This window comes from Paramormyrops kingsleyae, chromosome 1 (assembly GCF_048594095.1).
Source record: "Paramormyrops kingsleyae isolate MSU_618 chromosome 1, PKINGS_0.4, whole genome shotgun sequence".
Classification (NCBI taxonomy): Eukaryota; Metazoa; Chordata; class Actinopteri; order Osteoglossiformes; family Mormyridae; genus Paramormyrops; species Paramormyrops kingsleyae.
In genome coordinates, this window is record NC_132797.1 from 4819418 (window position 1) to 4841647 (window position 22230).

The 22230-nt window shown below is 50.1% G+C and overlaps 1 protein-coding gene and 1 long non-coding RNA gene across 4 annotated transcripts in view; one reads left to right on the forward strand and one right to left on the reverse strand.

The window, feature by feature from the left end:
• On the forward strand, window positions 1–2897 carry LOC111833287 (uncharacterized). The gene is made up of 2 exons (XR_002835720.2): window positions 1–219; window positions 2119–2897. It is a non-coding gene; the product is annotated as an uncharacterized lncRNA (long non-coding RNA).
• LOC111833286 (DENN domain-containing protein 2A-like) overlaps window positions 2401–22230 on the reverse strand; it is a 27122-nt gene continuing 7292 nt past the window's right edge. The window contains exons 2-20 of one of the 3 annotated variants that reach the window (XM_072698476.1): window positions 17524–17622; window positions 13765–14742; window positions 12577–12704; window positions 11205–11320; window positions 10800–10997; window positions 10440–10533; window positions 10084–10134; window positions 9679–9866; window positions 8723–8832; window positions 8258–8327; window positions 8097–8174; window positions 7761–7901; window positions 6744–6892; window positions 5651–5828; window positions 5369–5410; window positions 5169–5274; window positions 4559–4828; window positions 3490–3576; window positions 2401–3351 (exon numbers count right to left, since the gene is read on the reverse strand). In XM_072698476.1, coding sequence (XP_072554577.1) covers window positions 3320–3351; window positions 3490–3576; window positions 4559–4828; window positions 5169–5274; window positions 5369–5410; window positions 5651–5828; window positions 6744–6892; window positions 7761–7901; window positions 8097–8174; window positions 8258–8327; window positions 8723–8832; window positions 9679–9866; window positions 10084–10134; window positions 10440–10533; window positions 10800–10997; window positions 11205–11320; window positions 12577–12704; window positions 13765–14742; window positions 17524–17609 — 3102 coding nt within the window. In that variant the 5' untranslated portion in view covers window positions 17610–17622 and the 3' untranslated portion in view covers window positions 2401–3319. Of the gene's footprint in view, window positions 3352–3487; window positions 4829–5168; window positions 5275–5368; window positions 5411–5650; window positions 5829–6743; window positions 6893–7760; window positions 7902–8096; window positions 8175–8257; window positions 8328–8722; window positions 8833–9678; window positions 9867–10083; window positions 10135–10439; window positions 10534–10799; window positions 10998–11204; window positions 11321–12576; window positions 12705–13764; window positions 14743–17523; window positions 17623–22230 lie in introns of those variants that run through there. The other 2 variants (XR_002835718.2, XM_072698439.1) reach the window with 2 other exon arrangements.

The following is a 22230-nucleotide window of genomic DNA, read 5'->3' on the forward strand; positions in this document are numbered from 1 at the left end:
CCACCGCCGGCCCTGACCAGCAAGCAGCCCGGTCAGTGCAGGCAAAGGGCTTAAACCCGCAGTTACCCTTTAAAGCTCAGGCTCATTGAGAAAAGGCAGCCGCGGGCGCTCCGCTCCCCGTCGGGGCGTGATGTCAGCGGGAGGCGCTCAGAAGCGGAGCCCGATTGACCCGCATGGACGGTGCCTGACATCCGAATCACCCGCCATGTGAAACCAAGGGTAACTTTTCACTACAGTTAAACGGGACCAGAGGAGGCCACTGATTTATTAAGTCTTAAGCCTCAGAACCCGGTGACTTTAAGGGAAGAATTATTTCTTTATGCCGACCTCTTGGGAAATTCGACTTATGCTTCAGAGGAATGACAAATCATTGTAAATTATTTATTTTCATATTTAATCACGTTTGGCATAAAACAGTATAATTACTCATGGGCAAGCACAGCAGTAGTAGTATAATAATAACAATAATCATTATTATTATTATTTCTATTATTAATATAATAATTATTATTACTATTATCCCGCGACTCAACTCGGCATGAGTTAATGTTAGATGGATAATCATTACACTAAACACACGTTAAATAATCATGAAATAATAATAATAATTATAGTATAAAAAAAAACTTCTATTAATATGGAGAGGGTCATGAATTATTATATTAGCCTACTTTGAAACATGCGTAAATAATGTATTGCTAATAATCAAACACATATTCTCTGTTACGCAAACCGCGCTTATAGGCCCACGTAAGAGCACGTTTGGATGATATAGGCTAATAAACTATTTACGATATTCATTATTGCGTGGTTGTTTTCCCAAATAAAAAAAGCCAGAAGCACGATTAGACCTGGCTCACTGCACCCACCTGTGGCGCTCGAATATGACAGAAAAGGGAACATGCAGCTACTTTATAAGATGTTAAATTCTTTGGCGCCGCAGTAAGAAATCCTGCTTTTATACAGGTACAGTGCGGCAGCCTGGCGCGCGCAGCGCCCGCGGGACTCGGGGCTCCGCTCGCGCCTCCCGAAAAGTTCCGGCACAGCGTGGGAAGTACAGTACGGCGCACAGATCACAGGAATTCACATTAAAATGCCAAAATTGCTTAATATCTTCCGTTTTTTTACGGCGATCTCTGAATCCCGACAAGAAAATCAATCTATGCTGAAGCAACAGGATGCACCGTCCTTACATGCTCAAAAAGTTAGAGCTGGACGGAGTATGTCTCAGGAACTGCATTACAAACAATACAGAGATTAAATAATATGGATAAATAAAATCGAAGGACCAACAAAAAAATATGCATTGGCAACACTTACCTGTGCAAAGTTAAATACCACAGCAAACAATATATGAGCTGACAGGAAATGTGGATTTTTGAAACGTCGGATTTTATGAAGAATAGCGCAGTATTTGTTGCCGGTCAGTAAAGTCGCTTGGAGCGTCAGGAAGCTGGAATTTCAGGAATTAGCTGTGGTATGACATGAAGGCTGGGAGGGAGAAAGAGACGAGAGGAAAGAGGGAGCACGTAATGAAGGAGGGGGGTGCGAGGGGAGGGCCGCGGCTCGGGAAAGGAAAAGAAACGCCGCCTCAGTTGGGGAAAAAAGGAAATCAGACGGAGAAAAACATGGGCCGGGGATTGTCATTGCTGGTTATGGGGGTGTGTGCTGGGGGGGTGGGAGAGAGCGACGCCGGAGGGGAGAAGGACACCGTTGCGAAACATTTCCGTGGTAGTAAAGCGACTTAAAATCGGTGATTAAAATAATCCCCCTTGACAGAGTTTTGCACTGATCTGTCTATTAAAAATGATACCAATCGCATACATCCAGGATTAACATTTCGGTAAAATAAAAGTATATTAAACCGAAAGAATACTTATAAAAGCACCAAATCCCGTTTGCTTAGTATCGTTTCCCCGGGGTGAAATCAAAACTTAGATCTGATAGTTTATGGACGTATTTATCGCAATCACGCATTAGTTTTTGACTATTTTAAACAGAATAAAACCACTAACCTCCAACATTACTGGAATAAAAATAAACTAAAAATGATTTTTAAAAAACAGAACACGTAAATGTCATAAACTATATACTAAAATACATATCCTGTTTCCTCAGACTGACGACAGAAGTAAAAGCGGAGAACAATGAAATGAGGAGACTCATCCTGCCCATTGAAGCTGGAGAGGAGCAGGATGCGCTGACCCGTGTCGCCCTCTAGTGGCCACCATTTTAAACATTTAAAATTTACTATTGATATTACAGTGGCGCCATGTGATCTTTCCGTTTCTCTGAACATACAGCAATTGTTACACGAGGGCGTCCAATGACCGGCCTAGAAGCCGAGGCAGATGTCGCACAATGTCGACAGTTGCATATACAATAATTACAGCAGACTCATTTCTTTCTGTAAATCATTTTATTAATGCGATTTCATTGCTTCCCAAAAGGAGTGTATGACAGACTTAGTGGTCTTCGGAAACATTAATAACGAGCAATAACCGCTTCTTGAAAATGGAATCACACTCCATCAAAGTATCTTTGGATCAATAACGTAAAGTTTATCAAAGAAGGCATGAATAAGGTCCGTCCAAAAATAACTGGACTATTTTCCTGTCTTTGAAGAGACTCGGCCATCGTTTTTTTCTGCATGATACGTTGATCGTGACAGAGATTTGCAGAACAGGCCCATAAATAAGTAATAAGGTAAACCGTTTTTTTTTCTTCAATTCTGTTTTGGCAAAGATAGTTATTCTAAAAAGATATAAATTAAACCATAGCCTCCCGTTTTCGTAGAAGTTGTACTGTTTTAAGACGTAAAACCTTTTCTTATTAAAATAGGTATTTTAAAAATGCTGAATATAAAATCGTCCTTGACAAAAACCCGATTTGAACAAGTTTTTGCTCGCGGAGATAGTGCCGAGTTGACATAGGGAGAACAGCTACACTTCTGCGTCCATTTCCGACGGAATGCTGACAGCGGGGTGATTCGTCCACAGGGCGTGATTCTGTCCCGGCTGCAGCGAGTCTCTCAGTCTATTTTCTTTCCTTAATGTGGTCGGAAGAATCTGCAATTTTTGCACAATATGGTAGTTCAGCCGAGTCATAACAATCCACCGTCGTTTGTGTTCCGGTTGTTCCAAATGCAGCTTGCATGCGTCTGCGCAGACATGCTCGCCGTCCCCACTGACTGCGCAGCCCAGCTGAATATGTTCATCATTTCCTTGCTGGTCAGTGAGTTTCACGGATCTGACGTCCACGAGCGAGTAGTGTTGAATTTTCTCTTAGCTTATTGGCTCTTTGGCTCCGATTCCAGCCATCATTTTTTGGACAGGAATTTCATTTTATTACCTGAAAATACAAAAGAAGTGTGTGAGAAAAGCCGGTGCTGTTGAAGCTTAACAGTGAAATACTGCTTTAGTGCCTCTCAGATCATAAAGACTTGTGAGGCTGGACCAGCTCACTTAATATGGAGATGGTGAATCTCACCTAGACCTTTGAAGAACTTGTTGACCCCACGATGTTCACTTCCAGGCAGAGAATCCAGGTAATCCTGGGCTCGGACTTCAAACAGACCTGGAGCAGGAGAAACACAGCTGTCAGTACTGCAAAAGTTGTTTGTTTCAGTCCTAAGACAGGAAGAGACAGTGACTTAAGACAGTCTAAGAACTTGTTATTAAAAGTTGTTTCTAAGTGTATAGCAAAGGAGTAGTTTGGGTATGGATGACAGCGACTGTGAGAGTACTGTGAGAGTACTGCATGTGTCTAGGGGTTGATTTGGTCGCTACCAGTGTTGAGACCAAAGTTGTGGCCTTGGCGTCAACAACAGCTCAGAAGTTCCAGCTGTGAAGTTCCAAGTGAGCAACATGCTGCACACACATTTAATGGGGCAGCGGGACACCACAGACCCCCTCAGAACAGCTTCACTAAATCATGGCACAGATTCTACAAGTTTCTGAAACTACTGGGTAGACGTAGCACCATTCTTCCATGGGAAATCCCATAATTTGCTGGTCCGTTAATGATGGCAGAACACGCTGTCCCAGTCAGAACTCCAGAATGTGTTCCCTGTAGACTGCGGCATTGAGTTTGTCTTTATTCGTTTTTCCGTCCATCCATCTCCTAACCACTTCTCCTGGTCAGCGTCATGGAAGTCTATCTTAGGCATAGGGAGCAAGGCTGGTGTCCGTCCTGGACAGGGATGCCAGTCCATCCCAGCGCACATACACATATACAGTCACATCTTAGGGGCAAGTTGGGAGAGCAAACTGCACACACAGAGGGCAGGGGGCTGCAAACCCCCCAGCCCCTGAAGGCGTTAGAAGTCAGTGCTACATACTGAGCCTTGGTGCCACACTCGCCGGAAACGCCTACCAACTATTCTCCAGTAATCAATTACAAATGGCCCTCAGTCTTAGGAGAACTTTACTCTTTACTTAACTGAGGAGCTGGACGTTAGTAGAGGCATCTGCTAGAAAGAAACACCCAAACACACCCAAGATCTCAGCTGGCAGTACAAACACACATAACATCACAGTTGGGCGGCGGAATATGGGACCTTTCAGGCCTTGTCGCCTCAGTTCTCTCTCCTGGATGAAGCCTGTAAACATCTGGGTCTCCATGAAGACCTCGAGGAAGTGGCGCAGACTCTTGGAGCCGATGGCCTTGCGGAAGGCCTCACGCTGGAACGAGCAGGGCGTGGGGGATGAGGAAGCTGAGGACTCGTCGTCCCGCTCCACGGCGCTCATGAAGAGCGGGTAGTGGCCCACCATCTCCACAAAGAAGCGCACAAAGGCTTCGGAGACCACGGTGCTCAGGGAGCAGGAGTCTGGGGGAGGAGCGACACAGGATGGTCAGTTACCGTCGGCAACCCAAGGAAATGGACACATATCATAATTTACTGATCTAAAAAGCAGATCATGTTTTCATTTTTATTAGAACAAAGTTTAAAGCTTGATTTCGTAGTTAGTGGGTTCAGTAGCAGGTCTCCAAATAGGAAATGAACCTTGAATACTTTGAATATAGTTCGAGTACTGTTAGAGTATAGTTCGAGTACTGTTAGAGTATAGTTCGAGTACTGTTTTAACCCTCGTGACCATCCACTGGAAACTCATGCTGTTCTGGGTGGTATTTCTGAAGAGTCACCAAAGTGCATCAGGGTGTCTCACCGCTGGGGTGCTCAGCTTTCTCGCAGGCTAATTCTTTCCTCCTGTCCAAGACGTGCTCCAGAGCAGCCTGCAGTTTGTGGGGCAGGATGGAGTCCTCGTCATCCAGCTGTGGAGGACAGCTAGCGCTTAACTGGGCGTCACACGAGAGCCTCTGCTGCACATACACGCATCACCATGGAAACAGATTCAGCTGGCATTACCTGTTTAAGGAAGCGACTGTTGCCGAGGTCAACCACCAGGACCTGAAGGGAGAACAAAGGAAGAGTGATGTCATTTCCTGCCAGAGAGTCAAGTCAGCGTTTTCCTGACTGGGCATAGGACAGTCTGCCGTGACCATTGTTCTGTGGGGGAAAAGGGTCGGTTTGTAAGGGTGACCAAGCAGCAAACGAACAACAAGCACATGCGTAGAAACCCAAAGACACCCAGACAGGAGCCCATGATACACACAGACATTAAGAGTCATAGCACTGCGGGAGACTCGCCTCTTCAATGGGCAGCTCTTTGAGCCGCGGCAGAGAGCTGGACAGCAGTCCCACGATAAACGGGGTGGGGGTGCAGACAATGTCCATCATGGAGGGGGGCAACACTGGGATATAGGTGTGCTGCCAGGCGAAGGGGTAGAGCAGAGCCACCATAGCGTGGCAACACTTAGACAAGGTGCTGAGGGAGAAGGAGACGCCCATTAATGCTTTGCTGGGCGCAGCGAGAAAAATGCATCACGTATTACCACCAGGTGGCGCTGTCGTGTCAGTAATCCACACACCTGGCAGAGTACACTGTAACTCAGGTTTCCTTAAATGAGGAATGAAAAGCATATACACTGTTTTAATTTTTGATATTTAAATAAAACTTCAAAAAAGATACAGGTTCTAATTAGTGGCCTCAAAATATACAGATAATGTTTGTCTTTTGTAAACTTAATGGTAGGTCTAAAGGCCTGCAACCGGGTGTGTTACAATGACAAAATGACAAAACACAAGTCATCTACATTTTTTTTCATACAACATGTATGAAAATATATTGAAAGAGGGTGATTGCAACTTTTTAAAATTGCAGTCCGATGCCATTGTTTGGGTAAATTTCTTGCAGTACCAATCACTGCCAGAGGGAGGCCACAGTGAGTCACTGTGGCAGCATACCAAACAGATTTCAGCATCTCAGCACAACAGAAATCCCGCCGTTGGCTTCTCCCAGGTTTTTTCCAAAAAGGAGATTGTTCCTATGGTGACTATATAACACAACAGCATTCTTTCCATCACATTCCCCTCCGCTTGCAGAGAAAGGAACACTTTGTTATATTAATCTATTTATCACGTCTCAACATTGTCGCATATTCCTATTATACCTGTTCCTATTTCTCACAGCCTTGCATGGCGTATAAACAATACTTCCAGAATATTCTGCACCCTCTTATTGTTACTGTCAAGGAGCCAGGTTGTTAGGAGGTCATTTTAAAGTTACCAAACCTTTCAAAAAAGCCACAAAGTTGGAGGTTTCCTGTAACAGCCAACAATAATAGGTGGTAACACAAGAGTGACACTGACACACCCTCAGCTGCGCGGGGGGGGGGCCCACCTCAGTTTCTCGGCGGTGAAGATGACCCTGCGCTCCAGCAGCAGGGAGGCGAAGACCCTCAGGAGGAGACGCACGCTTAGTGAGGAGAACAGGCACTCAAAGTCCACATGCTCCAGCCGGGAATCTGAGGGCCGGCACAACTCGATCACCTGACACGGGGGGAGAGACAGGATTGGTCGAGCTGAGAACCAGCACAACTCGATCACCTGACACGGGGGGAGAGACAGGATTGGTCGAGCTGAGAACCAGCACAACTCGATCACCTGACACGGGGGGAGAGACAGGATTGGTCGAGCTGAGAACCAGCACAACTCGATCACCTGACACGGGGGGAGAGACAGGATTGGTCGAGCTGAGAACCAGCACAACTCGATCACCTGACACGGGGGGAGCGACAGGATTGGTCGAGCTGAGAACCAGCACAACTCGATCACCTGACACGGGGGGAGAGACAGGATTGGTCGAGCTGAGAACCAGCACAGCTCGATCACCTGACACGGGGGGAGAGACAGGATTGGTCGAGCTGAGAACCAGCACAGCTCGATCACCTGACACGGGGGGAGTGACAGGATTGGTCGAGCTGAGAGTCAGCACAGCTCGATCACCTGACACGGGGGGAGAGACAGGATTGGTTGAGCTGAGGGCCGGGCTGCCCGCCAGATGGAGGGGGGCAGGCTGAGGGCCAAGTTGTAAGCTAAGCAGTGGAGCAAGCCAGGGGCCAGGTTGGGGGGGGACAGACTGACAACTCAGACCTGGTGCCTAATCACTGGACTTGCGCTCTCCTCACGTCTGGTACAAGCATGCAAACCTCAGCTGGGGACACCCTCCAGAATGCTTGGAACACATGAGAGACCAAAGAAGAACTCTTTCATGATTATATTTTTTGTTAGGAAGTGACAGACATGACAAGAAAAGCAACAGATTTTTAAATGTTATTCTTTTGAGGCTGCATGTATCCCTCGTAAAATGAGCAGTGCAGCAAAGTAGGTCAGTCCGGTCTGAGGACACATGGCTGACCTCGGTCCCAGAGCCCGGCAGAAAGTTCTTGACGGTGATGGTGCGGCCTGGGGCGGGAAACGGTGCCTCCAAGACGCCTCTCATGAAGGGCTGCACCAGGGCAGGGGAGAGAGACCGCCTCTTCTCCACCTCATCCAGGATCTGTGGGGTGGTCTTGTGATTAATGTCTATGTCTAGGTCTGTGTGCCCAGGCATTGTGGGGTCTGTATACCCAGGCAGTGTGGGGGTCTGTATACCCAGGCAGTGGGGAGGGGGGGTCTGTATGCCCAGGGAGTGTGAGGGTCTGTATACCCAGGCAGTATGGGAGGTCTGTTTACCCAGGCCGTACAGCCATACCTTGGAGAAGAGGTCGAAGCAGCCCAGCCGGCTCACAATGCAGTAGACCTCAGGCAGCCGTCGCCCCTTCCCACTAGGCTGTAAGCACACAACAGGCCATGGAGAGCATCAGCAAACAACGGGCTCCCATGGCAAACGAACGGCGACGTCCAGCTGTTTACCAGCAAACGGCGGCAGTATCCGAATCTCCGGCTGCCGTCCTCCCCGGTCAGCACAAAGGAGAATGTCTCACTGAAACACAGGGAGGGGGGACAGTCACTAACCGGTCAGCTGATCGGAGGAGTAAGAGTGCATCACAAATGTGAACGTCATGGCAACAGGAACATCGCTCTGAGGTGCACGCTCGTGCTCCGCATGGAAAATGTGCCACCCAAGGTGACGCAATAAACGCTGCATGTGCCTCCTGCATTAACGGGGTGCAGGATGCAGCCCCAGGAGCCTCACCTACCACTTTATGGGATCGTCAAACTCCATGCTAACTGCTAATAACCAAACTACACAGAACTCCAACACTGCGACACTGACGCAGCTTTATTTCTGTAACTGATTCTTTGGACCTGTTTTTTTGGGGGGGGGGGGGTGTTATGTGTTCTGTGAGGGGGGCGGGGGGCAGGGGGCGGGCGAACCTGGCAAAGTTGTCGACAGGCATCCAGTCCTTGGCATCGGGGAAGCAGAACTGGGGAATGACCTTCAGCTGGTCCTCCGCCTCCCGCATGAACTTGAAGCTGCGCTCCAGCTGTCGGGCAAGAGGCGTGGCGTTTAGCCGAGAGCTCAGACGTGTAGACACACACACACACGCATGCACACACACACGCATGCACACACACACACACAGTAGTATAATCATATTTTTTTGGGGACCGGTCATTAATTTGTATGGGAAAAATGCTAGTACTAACTATGACAACCTTAACCCCTACCCAGCCTTAACCATAACCATAAAGATAACCAGGAAACTGGTCCCCATAAGGTAAGGTATACCTGGACCACACGCATGCACATGCACATGCACACACAAGCACATGCAAACATATGCATGCATTTGCACATGCACGCACACACATACACACGCACGCACACAAATACATGCACAGCACATGCACACACAAGCATGCTTGAAAAATCTGAGAATTTGAGAAAACAGATACACATCCAAAACAAATATATAGATCAATTAGACAAAATGTAAACGTTTTATGTAAAAAAAAAAAAAAAAAAAAAGTCAGAAATCTTTGTGTGCAGTTTTGCGGTGGCTTTCAAATGAGCTCCAGGCTTATGAGCAAACTGAGGTGTCTTTCTATCATGAAAGGGTCATTCAGTGAAACAGGAACAACGTCATGATTGGTTTACTCTGTACCTAGTTACAAACGCACTCACCAATAAACATAGATATGCATAAATTTACAGACACATAAACACACACACATGTAACCATACATGTATAGACACAAGAAGGTTGACATACAAATAAAAAGATATAGAAAAGTGACTTTAAAAATCACACAGAGGGCATTCCCGCCCCCTGCCAAAGCCCCGCCCCCCTGCCAAAGCCCCGCCCCCTGCCAAAGCCACACCCCCTCACCTTGAGGGGGAACTGCTGAGTGACCTCCGGCAGGTACGGCACCCCCGCCTTGGCCTTGTGCAGCGCTACCACCAGGAAGTACTCAAAGAGCTTGCGCTCGGTCAGGTCCATCAGGTCGCGCTCCAGCGTACGGTACCGGCACGTCTGCTTGATCATGGACTGGACCGACACCAGCCGCTGGCTGTGAGCTGCACCGGGGCGACACGGCATGGCTGACCTCCGCTGAAATCTGACTTGTTCAGCATTAGGTTTCGGGTCCTAAGCTTGCATTTCATTGTGTTACGTTATTCACTATAGTCTGTAACACCTCAGTTTTCTAGCAGTTCCAAAAATTTATTACGACACGTAAAAATGGGCCGGAACCCAAACCCGAGGAGAAAGCGACCGTGAAACAGCAAACCTCACCTTTCAGCTTCTCCTCGGTGTCGCTCTCAGACTCGCTGTTTTCGTCCGTCACTGTAAAAGAAAAAGCACAGAAAAAGCTAACTGAGATGCCGCGTGTGCGCCGGAGCGCGACCTCACACCGAGCCGGTGATGTCATCGTGGCGGGCTGCACGCGCTCTGGCACCAGGCGGCCCACATGTGTCTTTGATAAAGCGGCATCACATTCCCGCTCTGCAAGGGAAAGGGGGGCAGCCGCATAAATGTTAGCTAACGGGCTCAAGCGCTAATGTTGGCTAGCTGGAATCGGCCCCCGGGGCCGTGGGCCCCTTACTGGGGCCCCAGGGTGTTTATAGACAGAGCATCTCCCACGCACAGACCTCTCCCCGAGCTGGACTCCGCAGACTGGGACACCCGCTTCATACGTCTCTTTCCCCTCCGCGCCTCGAAGATGCCGTTAATCTTCATCACCAGCTGGGGGGGGCGGGCCAGAAAAAAAACAAAAAACAAAGAAAGCTAAGGGGACAGCGCCGGCCAATTGGGGGCTTCCGTGTGCGTCCGAGGAGCCCGACAGGAAGAATTCACGAATGATAAAAGTCATGCACTATTTGTCTTCCAGGATACATTCCCAGATGACGGGATTTTTAAAAAGACGCGGCGGCGGTATTCCCGGGATGTAAGTCACCGGCTGCGCATCTCTGAGTTATCCGCCCCATCTGCGTTCCCGGTTGGCTCTTTACCTTGGGGATTTTCCTGCGCCGACGGTTATAGGGGTCCCCCGAGAGTGAGGGGGTGTCGTCGGGGCTGCTGGGCGTGGATGGGGGGCTAATCCTGGGGGGCGAGGCGATACCCCCTTCCCGGTGTCCTTTGCGCAGGTCCAGCAGCTTAAAGCTCCGTCGCTCAGAATTCTGACGGAAGAAACTGGGCTTGGACGACAACTGACCCAGACACACAGACAGGGGGCGTCAGCGAGCGCGGGGTCATTACCGGCATATCCTGACACGCCACAGTCTTTCATTTAATCCCTAAACTGTTCATTATCCTTTGATGAAAAGACAAACTCTGCGTTTAACGTTCCCGCAACGTGACGGCAAATGATGGTTTATTATCCCACATAAACGGTACCGTCCGCGTCTGGCGCGTACCTTGGTTGGGGTGTCGGGGATGGGAGACGAGGGCGACAGAGCAAGGGGGGACTTGTTTCCAAGGCAACGACTTTCCAGGTCTATGTCTTCGTATGGGTTCTCCTTGGATGGAGGGTCTGGAAGAATGGAGAAGGTAGGATACTGAGGGTGGGGGGGGGCATGATTTCCAGCCCGACGCCGCATTGTGGCCCAAACAGTCGGTCTGTCCGCTTTTTTTTTCTCTCCAGATGTGTACAGGTTCTGCCAGAACCGTGAGCGTCATTTATGGCTCTCGCTATCATGGCGTGTCCCAGATCTGGAGGGGGTGGACGTCAAATTTATGGAGCTCTGAAGCAATGGCAGCATGGGCAGGGGAAAACAGCGGGGGGGGGGGGGGTGGGATGGGGGGGTGCCCCACGAGGATGGTCATGGAGCTCGGCGTGAGTCAGATGCTGGCGGCACGAGGCGGGACGTCAGCAGCAGAGCAGGATCTGACCTGTCATGCAGTTTGGCCTCCTCAGTAACTGGGGAGGTGTGAGGCTCAGTGGGTTATGAGGGGTGTGCCCATAATTGGAAGGTCATTGGTTCAAATCCCGCGGGCGGTAGAGTGATTTTACTGTGGGGCCCGTGAGCAAGAGGGGGGGTTGCCTCAGGAACCGTCTGATCCTGCTTACTCAAAATCTGTGTCGCAAAAGCATCTGCTAAATAAATACAATTATGGACTGGAGCTTATTATGGGCTGTCAGTGGGGTTTAACCCTGGGTGCCCAAACAGCACTATTTTCCTGAAGCGTTTCTACGGTGGACTGTGATGTTATGCTTTCCTCTGAGAGACAATGTCTATAACCTGTAATTACACCATCTTGTGCTTATAATTGCACAGGCAGCCATCATCTCCACCCTTGGATCTCTGTTTACCGGCTTTTCCTCTGAAAGCTGCAATTTCTGCTCATCCTAGAACCAGAGGAGTGAAGACTGGGAGCCTCGTAAACCATGTTCTATACCTCAGCCACCTGCCCGAAAAAAACGCCGCGCAAACATTACAACTGCCGCTGTCAAGTGACAAGTGCGGATCACGCTTAGCGGTGAGCGGAAAGCACGCCACCTGGTGGAGCGTCCAGCTTCCAGCACACAGCTCCGGTCAGCAAGGCCTGCTGGGCCCATTTACCGTGACCAACGAGATGAGAGAGCAGGAAAACGATGATGAAACCCAAACACGTGCGGAGAACTTCAAAACATGGAAAATTCATGCAAAAAAACACCTCTCATGACTGCAGAGGAACTTAAACAACTGGCTATTCTCTTTATAGTTGGATGAGAGTGGACTGTGCTTTGTTTTTCTGTTTAGAGAAAAGCAAGACGTTCCCGTGCCCCGCAGACTCGCGGCGGCTTACCGAGGATGTCCTCGTAGATGTTCTCCTCAGATAAAGTGCGTGAAAGGGACAGCCTGGCCTGCGCGTACCAGTCCACCTGGCTTCCGTCTGTAGACGACTGCAGCAGATCCTCGAACTCATAGGACTTCCTGAGGAGTGTAAGCAGACAGAACGTGTGGAGCGGTTCCGGGGAGACGTTCCAGAAACGCGCCACATAGCAGCAGCGTGGGCGGAGCTTCAAAGGATGCAAAATGACCATCAGTCTGCACAGCTGATTGGTTTTATTGCATCTGCTGTCATGGGGGGGGGGGGGGGCAAACGGGGAAGATGTTCCCGGCCTGTGCCAGGATATGAGACTATGAGTAGCTGTTATGGGGGCACGCGTGAAGTCATTTTACCCCGGGACCAGAAATTATGCGCAGTGTGCACCCAAGTAATCCGAATTGAGAGTCTACTTCAGACGGACTTGAACCTATTCCCTACTGTTGCACCTCTGGGTTTTTAACCACTTTACTACCAGCTACCAGCTGAAAATCAAGTCAGAGCCCAGAAAAGGTACTTAAATAATGCATCACTAGACAAACTGAATGCTAACGAAAATGTATAATGCCTCAAAAGTCCAAATTAGCTGGAGACAGCACAGCCCCTGCGTGAAGCCAACCGCAGTAGGACAGACCAGTACCTAATGAGGAAACACATATTTACTTCATTAAAGTGGCAATAATGGGACTGGAGATTACTGCCCTCTCTGTATTTCTTCTGCAGTCTGTCTCTTTTGGGATGGCATCACATCAGCTGGCTGAAGCCGTCATGACCTGCTTCTCAGCGTTCAGCCCATTAACAGTGCCAGATAAGGGATGGTATGCGTTTGGCTCCTGGGCAGCTTAACCGTGGCGATCAGGTAGCTGCTGGGCCGCGCTCACAGTCCCGCGGAAGATCCCGGCGCAAAAACATTTTTTTCATCCTGAAAACATTAAAGCCCAAGGAGGTTTGGAGCTTCGAGGACACTGCCAAGAAGCAGATGCAACTGCAAATGCGAAGAACAGAAAACTAGATCACTCGTTAAAAAAAAGGCAAGAAATACTATTAATTCCAAACAAAGGATTAAGAAAAGCACTGTTTCTGTAAGCCAAGTCAAAATCGAAATCGACTGACTGATATATTTCTTTTCACTTAAGAAAGTTTCACTCTGGTATTTATTCACTGTACCTGTTGCTGCTGTTTCTGGTTCTGTCTGCCCAGGGCCTCCTATTGACCCCAGGTGGGGGGCAGGTGGGCAGAGGGGGGGGGGGAATGGAGGGCAAAGGTGGCAGATTTCTGCGTCCCTTCCCCGACACCAGGGGCGAGCCGGGGGTGCCAGGCCGGGTGTGGTGCTGGAATGTGCGCTGAGGCTTGGGGAGGGGGTTAACGGAAGGCTCCCCGGGTTCGGTGTACACGTTCTCCAGGTGCCGCTCCCTACGGGCCTCGCCGGGCCGCACGATGTCCAGCGTCCCGAAGATGGGCTCCGCCGCCTTCCTGTCGGCCTCCTCCTGCTCCTCCTTGGCGGGGGGGCTGAAATAGTTCCCAGGGAACACCAGGGCGGGTTTGCTAGGCCCTTCCTTCATGGCCTGCTCCAGCTTTTTGATGTGAGTCAAAACCAGTCGCTTGTCCCGGTCAGCTTCGCTCGATTTGCCCCGGCTGCCCTTCTCCAAAATGCCCTCCCTGTCCTTCACGGGCCCTTCAGGAGATTTAGGCCGCAAATCCCCCACCTTTCCTGCATTCTCCTTCCCAGAGTCCTGCCTCTCCCAGCTGACAAACTTCTTACTGTCCCCCCTGTGAAGTTCAGCAGGTTTGGTGTCCCTCCTTGTGATATCCGGCTCCTTCCCTGGAGGTATAAGCAGGCAAGGAGATGAGGGGGGGGGCGTGGTGTCCTTCTTGCCCTCCCACTGGGAGATTTTATCCCGAATGCTGGGACTGCTTTTCAGAGCCACTGGTGCCTTTGAGAGCTTGATGCCACCGGTCAGGCCGTTCTCGTTGGCCCGGGGGTCCGAGGCCCTCTTGTGGGCAAGCATGGCAGCGCACCTCAGGTTGTCACTTGGGTCGTCCAAGGGGCCAAAGTGGGGCTTGGCTTCTCCGTCGCCGCACAGGTTCGGCCACTGAGAGGCAGTATAGTGACCCTCCCTGAGCTTCCAACCACAGCAGTGGAGTCTAACATGCGAAACACAGGAAACACAGATGGTCAAAGGATAACAAGCTAACCCTAAGCGGGGAAGAAAGTGGCAACTGTAAGCTAGCCATGCGGAGTACACACTGTAAACACCAGGTTTAATGTGTTTCCCTGCCTTCGCTGGCTGTCTGTGTGGCGCTTGTGTGCTCTGTCCATGTTTGAGTGGCCGCTTTCCTCCCGTAGGCCAAAAATACGTTTTAGGTGAACCGGTGACTCTAATTTGTCCATAATTTGTGCACGTGTCCACCCTGCGATAGACTGGAATCTTCTACAGGATGGTCCCCTGCCCTGTGCCCTGTATTCTTTTGGTTGGGCTCTCGACTGACTGCAACCCAGGACTGGATAAGCAGTTATGAACATACGGATGAATTTCAATAATGATCAACATCCCATAAAATGACAGTGGAATGAAAAAACATATGAGGTAATCTGAGTACAGTTGGGGCGGGGTGGGGTGGGGGGTTGACTTGGGAATCTATAACTGAGAGGGAAGCTAATAACTATTTTGCAGTGTATGGGCCTGATAATCAGAGGTGAGTGTTTTTCCATCTCCTGGACCAACCGGTGTGTTGCCACATGCAGAGTTATTGGGCTCTGGCCCCCTGGGCCGGTTTGAGGTCTCAGACTGGGCCCAAACCCTGCTACCCTCTGCAATATCACATGTCAACAGGACATATAAGCGAAAACCTATAAACGAAAGGAATCACATGGTCACGGCGGTGTTCATCTTTTTATACGACTTAAACACGGCAGTAAATAGATATCCATCTGGATCGGGGCCAGTCGTCGGATAGCTTTGTTCCAGCAAACAAAAAGGGGTAAAGTCAAGGTCCTGAGCCCTGCCAGAACCGCTCCTTAAGTCGTCCGACCCGCGCGAAGCCAAGCAGCACGAGAAAAGCCGCCCAGTCTGCCCCTGTAGCTTGGGGCTCCCGTCCAAGGTGTCACTCTATCCAGTGTAAATAACAAAAGGGGCTGTTTTTGGTGGCACACGTGGATATCTGAGCAGGAGACGGAGGAGGAACCGGTTCAGTCAGGGTCAATAGTGGGAAGGAGAATGGTGCAGAGGAAGGGTACAGTGAAGGAGGGGGGGTGGATGGGTGGATGTTTGATAGGGACAAAGAAACCACATGTCATGGGAAGACCCCTATCTCCACGGCGACTGGGGCAGAGAGAATCGACCAAGGACAGCTGAACCAACACTTGGGCCCAGAAGACCAGAGATAAAGGGTCTGCATGGAGAGGCTGAAGGTTAAACGTCCACGGAGATGCTCCCCCCTGCAGCTTTCTCTCTCTCTCTCTCTCCCTCTTATCATGTAACTTTCTGCTCCAACCCCCCCCCCCCCCCCCCCCATTAAAAAAATCTAGCAAATTGCACTCACAGCAACATAAAGTTATGCAATTAATCTAATTATAGAGAGGCTGGACAGAATTTTAATTAGCCGACTCCCAAGGATTTTATAGCTTTTCCGTAAAAAAAAAAAAAAAAAACTATTAAATCAACGATCCTTCTGAGGCGGCTGTTTGGAGCTGCACATTCTTCCAAGCTGGGGCCCTGACCCGTAAAAAGATCACGGCGAGTGTGTAAGTCGAGCCCCAGGCTAATGAACGGAAAGGTTTGGGGGAACGAACAGTGACTGCAAATACAATGATGGCTCCAAGCAGAACAATTAGCAGAGAGGCAAAACAAAAGTGAAGCTTTTGCCCTGAAGCAAAATAGCAGGGATCTCTGAGTGACCAGATTGCTGGACTGGTGAAAGAATTGTATAAGGTGTGAATTTGGGGGGGTGGGGGCACATATTGAGAAGCGGGCGTCAAACCTCGGCTACAGAACTTCCCTCCAACAATAGCACAGAGAAACTCGAAAATGATAGCAGAGACCCTTCTTACTGTAGGGTGGGGGAGCTTTTGATGCATGACGAGCAGCGTTTACGGCTAAGCTGACATTCCTGTCGTGCGGTTGGCTGCGGTGGGGGCTGCCCGGCGGGGGCTGCCCGGCGTCAGCGGCCACTTCAAAGGAGTCAGCCGAGAGTTATGCAGATAATGAGCGCAGCGGGCACAGCTAATAGCGAGCTGTCAAAGAGCAGCAGCTTGATGTCGCAGATGTGATCACTCAGAGATGTGATCACAGAGATGTGATCACTCAGAGATGTGATCACAGAGATGTGATCACAGAGATGTGATCACTCAGATGTGATCACTCAGATGTGATCACACAGAGATGTGGCTCAGCATCAGAAGTGGCCTTGGCAGCTCTGCGTTATGATATTACACGTCAGTCAGTTTTGTTTAAATATGAGGTTTTCTGGCAGGGCTGCTTGGACAATAATTAATGTGATGCTGGGCTTTTTCATTTCGGAATGATCCCTTAAAAGCAGGCTGCAGAACGCTGGTGGACGTGTAAGAAACAGGCACTGCTGAGGGCTGCGAGGTACCTGCTGTCTTAAACCTCATGCTGCCCTTTCACCTGGTGGACTGTGAGATGAAAAAGAAAGGGGACCATTTCTAATGGATCATGATGTGTCATTTTAAACAAACAAACTAGCAAACAAACAAACAAATAAAAAAATAATAAACAGTGCCCCCCCCCCCACACACACACACACACACACACACACACACAAATACCTTGATCGTCAACTTTTATCATCAGTCTAGGTCATGATTTACTGGCCAGGGATTGGTTGGTCCTCGAGGCCCAGTTGAGAAGCACTACTTTAAAGATTTATTTTGAGGAAAGAGGCCCCGCCCCCTAGAACACTTACCCGTTGACCGATTGGTAGATACAGTTGTCAGCGTTTGTGCAGAACAGAAGTGCCCGCCCACCAGTCATGGTGTCAGCAGCCGGCATCCTCAAAAAACGCCTGCGGAGAGAGACAGCCAGCCAAGGAAGACAGTGAGGTGGGGGGGGGGAGACGGCGGGTCAGCATGCAGGCACAGACAGGCACGTACACAGCAGCAGCACAGGCTGACTGACAGCCCCGTTTACAGTAGAGGTCACATGTCATGGGAAAGAGCTATGCATGTTTAAGCTCGAGACACAGACATGCTGTCGTCTGATTGGCCACTGTTCACATGACTCTAATCAGCGAATAACCATTAATCAGCTTTGTCGTAATGAGTCGTGGAATTTCATGGTCACGGTGACGACAAAAGTGGAGGGACACATTTTACAAAGAAATTTCTTAATTTAAACGCGACTGAAGAACGAATCAAAAGCCATCCCATCTGAACAGGGGGGCATTCGGCTCAGCTCCAGCCCTCACGAGTTAAACTGCCGCGTCAGTCGTTTTTAAAATATTTGAAAAATTCTGTATCTGGTTTGAAATCACATCCGCCAGAAAGCAGGAGACTGTGAAATACGGGCAGCTCATTTTGCGGAAAAATGTCTGTTACTTATTTGTACTGTGCACAGATTCCAGAGAGAAGTCAGTTTACTGCCACGGATCTTTCCGGATACAAGTCACCCGGGTTCCCTAGCGCAAGGAAGCCAAACACTTTGCATCAAGTGTGAGACAGACAGTAATGACCGTCCCAGGCCAAGGGTGAGGGACAGGGGGCAGGATGGGCCTCCTGTCACTGAGTCTGCAAGGAATGGAAGAATAAGAACAGGGGTGCAGACGGATGGGGGGGCACAGGACTAATGACCAGAGGTAAAAGCTGATTGGCCCCCGGAGTTGCCCCTCCTCTGTCGCTCACTGATTCTAAACATTTCATTGGCTCTTAAGGTTGGCCACATTGTATGAATTATGGCTCCTGTTATGCCCCCCACCTTAAAAAAATGTCCTAGAATCGCCCATGAATAAGAGACACATTTTAAATGGTCATGGAAAACCACAAACCTGCAGACTCTCCTACTGCAGAACGGCGTGTGTTAAAGCACTGCAGAACGGCGTGTGTTAAAGCACTGCAGAACGGCGTGTCTTAAAGCACTGCAGAACGGCGTATGTTAAAGCACTGCAGATCTAGGCGTTGTGGTGAAGCCACATGCCCTGTGGTGGCTCTGCATTAGGTCCACTAAAAGTTTCAAAACAAGATCTGACAAACCTCGAGGCTGAGTGGGAGACCGTCCCTCACACATGAGCTTTGTTCCTGGGACAGTGCGAATCGGCCTGGGGGGACATTAATGCTGAGTACGCATTGTCCCAGATCTGTCTCCACCCCCCCCCCACACACCTCAGGCTCTCCCCCAGTGGGTCACACCCAGGGTGACCCTTTCCCCCTGCCGTCCAGGCCTGTTCCTGACTGGCCAAGGCCCCCCCCCCCCCCCCCGGCAAGGTGCTGGCGTGCATTACATCAGCACAGCATTGGGCCTGTAGGTTGAAATGACTTTCAGCTGGAATGGGTCATATGACGGAGGAAAAAAAGAAAAAAAAAAAACTCTCGTTCTACTTCATCTGCTTTTCTTTTCCTTAAGAAACCAGCGAAAAAGAGACTTAGGAAGCGGAGTACTGCTGAAAAAGTCGAACTAACATGAGCGCTAGATGCAGAGCTACTCAGAGACACTTATACGTCTCTTTTTTAGGTCAGGACTGTGCTTTTGGGGGTGGATCTGATTGCAGGAGGAAAAGAGTGAGCACAGAGTTTCATAGCAAAAGCGTGGCAGCAATGATGGCCGGGGCTCCTCGCGGGGGCTGTGTGCGGCAAACAGCTGCAACGTGACCGTCTCACTATGGGGGGGGACGGTCAATGGACCTGTGGTCAATAACCCGGTTGAAGACATGCAGCTGGACCGACTCATGCTTGCGGGCCATCGCCCCGCCCCCAAAAACGCACCCATCATTCAGCCAGCCCTCCTTTCAGCCAGTTTGGGCTCATCTAAGGGACGGAGTCAAGGATCAGCCCAGCGTGAGGCCACAGAGTCCATAAATGCCCCGGCTGGCCATCGCTGTGCCGTAAAAGTGACAAGGGCTGCCATTTTTACTGCCACCATTACCATGGTAACATTGTTGGCAAATATGCTTTATTGCGCAGTTTTTGTCCCAGTCTGCTATTGTTAAATCCAAAAACCAAAAGGAGGGCAGATAAACCGACAATGATTTAGCACACAGGGGCCATCTGCTCCAGCCACTAAAAGATAATGGGACACCCTGCCCCGCATGTCCCGCCCCCTTCTCACCAAGCCCTACTCTGATTGGCCCTACAGCACAGAGACCTGTGCTGAGCGAAGCTCCGAAGCCCCAGAGCTATGCAGACAGAGGGGACAACGACCAGGAATCCCAGCCCCCGATTCGCCCTCAGAGGGACTGTCACACTTTCATTAATATCCATGTCTGTGATTGGTGGTCGACACATTTTTCTTATTCAGGAGGTTTATCCAAAGTGATTTTTGTTTATCCAAAGTGATTTTTGTTTATCCAAAGTGCATTTTTGAAAAAGCGGCGTCAGTCAGTCCCTGGAGCAACTGGGAGTTAAGGGCCTCACTCAGGGGCCCAGCACTGACCTTCATAAATCCATAAGCTCATCACCTCTATCTGCTACCTGCATGATGCACCAGGAGTGTTACCACCCCACTGTGGTGTCACCAACCCCCATCCGAGAGTATTGTGTAATAGTTATCTTAGGAAGAGGGCCAGGCCTAGTTTAGGAAGTGAAAAGTGCCATCCCGTGTTCTCAAACGAAAAACCATGCAGGCCAGGTGCAAGCACCACAAAGGACTCGACGCAGTGACTGGACGCCGTAGATCACGCTGAGAGGAGCTCGCGCTGCTGGGGGTCAGGGCCAGACAATGGCAGCCCAGTGCAGATGACCCGGAATGTGAGGAGGTCTTCCTCTTCAAAGGCCGGCAAGGCCCGTGTGGTTTTTCAACCGGGCTCTGTTGTCAAGCAGTGGCCGTGTTGGAGGCTGCACCAATCGGCACCCGAGCTGAGGGGCCCGTCCGCACGCCGTGGGCCGTTCCTGCAGTGAGGGCCCCCGCTTTCAGAGCCGTCCTCCTTGCTCACAGCTGCTTCGCATAAAGATTCCATTCCTCCGTCGGCTCATCCCGAGAGAAAGGGGGTGGAGAGGTGACAGCACAGGCATCCTGGACACGGCCAGTGATCTCCTGCACTGTGGCCAGTGGTCTCCTGCACTGTGGCCAGTGGTCTCCTGCACTGTGGCCAGTGATCTCCTGTACTGTGGCCAGTGGTTTCCTGCACTGTGGCCAGACGCCTCCACCACGCGACACATCCTGAAGCTGCGAGAGGCCGGTTCCTGAAGGCGGGGGCCCATCTTTTGCAAGCCCTCTCTCCAGTGTCTCTTCTCCTTGGCTGCAAATCAGCCCCCTCCCCTGCCATGACAATGCAACAATTGAAGATCAGCACTGCAGCTGAAGCCGTGCCGGTGAGGGATATTAGCACATCACATGGCATCAGCGCGTGGCCCCTCGTCCCATCCTGCATGCACGCGCAGTCGCATCGCTCAACCTCTTTCGGTACGCCCGGGAACCTGGACGAACTTCTGGAAACTGCCAAGAGGAAGGTTGACTACTACCCCCCCCCCCCAGCAGCCAATGTGGCCCCAGAGCCCTTGCAACTTGTCCGGGGGCCTCCAAATTCCCAGGCAGATTTCATAGCTGAGTCTGGAGAGGAGCTAGAGGGTCACTGAATGTGGAGAGAGCCCCCCCCCACCCCCCACCCAAAGATCTCTCCCTGCTTCCTCATTCGAGAGAAAACACCGCTATCAGTCAGGGTGCCATGGGAAGCCTGTACACACACACACACACACTCACAAACACACACACACACATACACATACACAAACACAGACACACACAAACACACACACACACAACCACACACACAAACGCACGCACACACACACAAACAAACACACACACTCACAAACACACACAAACACACACACACACACACAAACATATACACAAACACACACACAAACGCACACACACACAAACACACACAAACACACACACACACACACACACACACAAACACACACACAAACACACAGCATGGACCCAGAATATGCCTCTACCACAGTGTTTCTCAATCCGATCCTCAGGGGCCCGCAGACCGTCCGCGTTTTTATTCCCTCCTAGCTCCCTGCCAGACAGTCTGCGTCTTTGCAATAACGTAGACTGTCTGCGGGTCCCTGAGGACCAGGTTGGGAAAGACCGCTCTACCGTTGCAGTCAGGATCTGGGGTGGGTCAGACGGAAACAAAACTGGGTTATCGGTCAAACGGAAATTACAATGACAGGAAGCTAGATGTACGACCACAATACAATCACATTGTTTTTTTTTTCACTTATCAATCGCAGTTAAATATAGCAGGTATTGTGATGACATTTTTCATGCAAGTGCTGGTTATTTTTGGTTTGGTATTTTTGCGAGGCTCCCTGGGTGTAATTATCTACCTGACAGTGGGCTGTAACAACGCAAGAATTATCACCTTGGGGAGGAATGAGCAGCAGTACATTGTAATTTGGTAGCACTGTGACATTAAGCAAAGCCAGCAGTGGCAATGAATGTG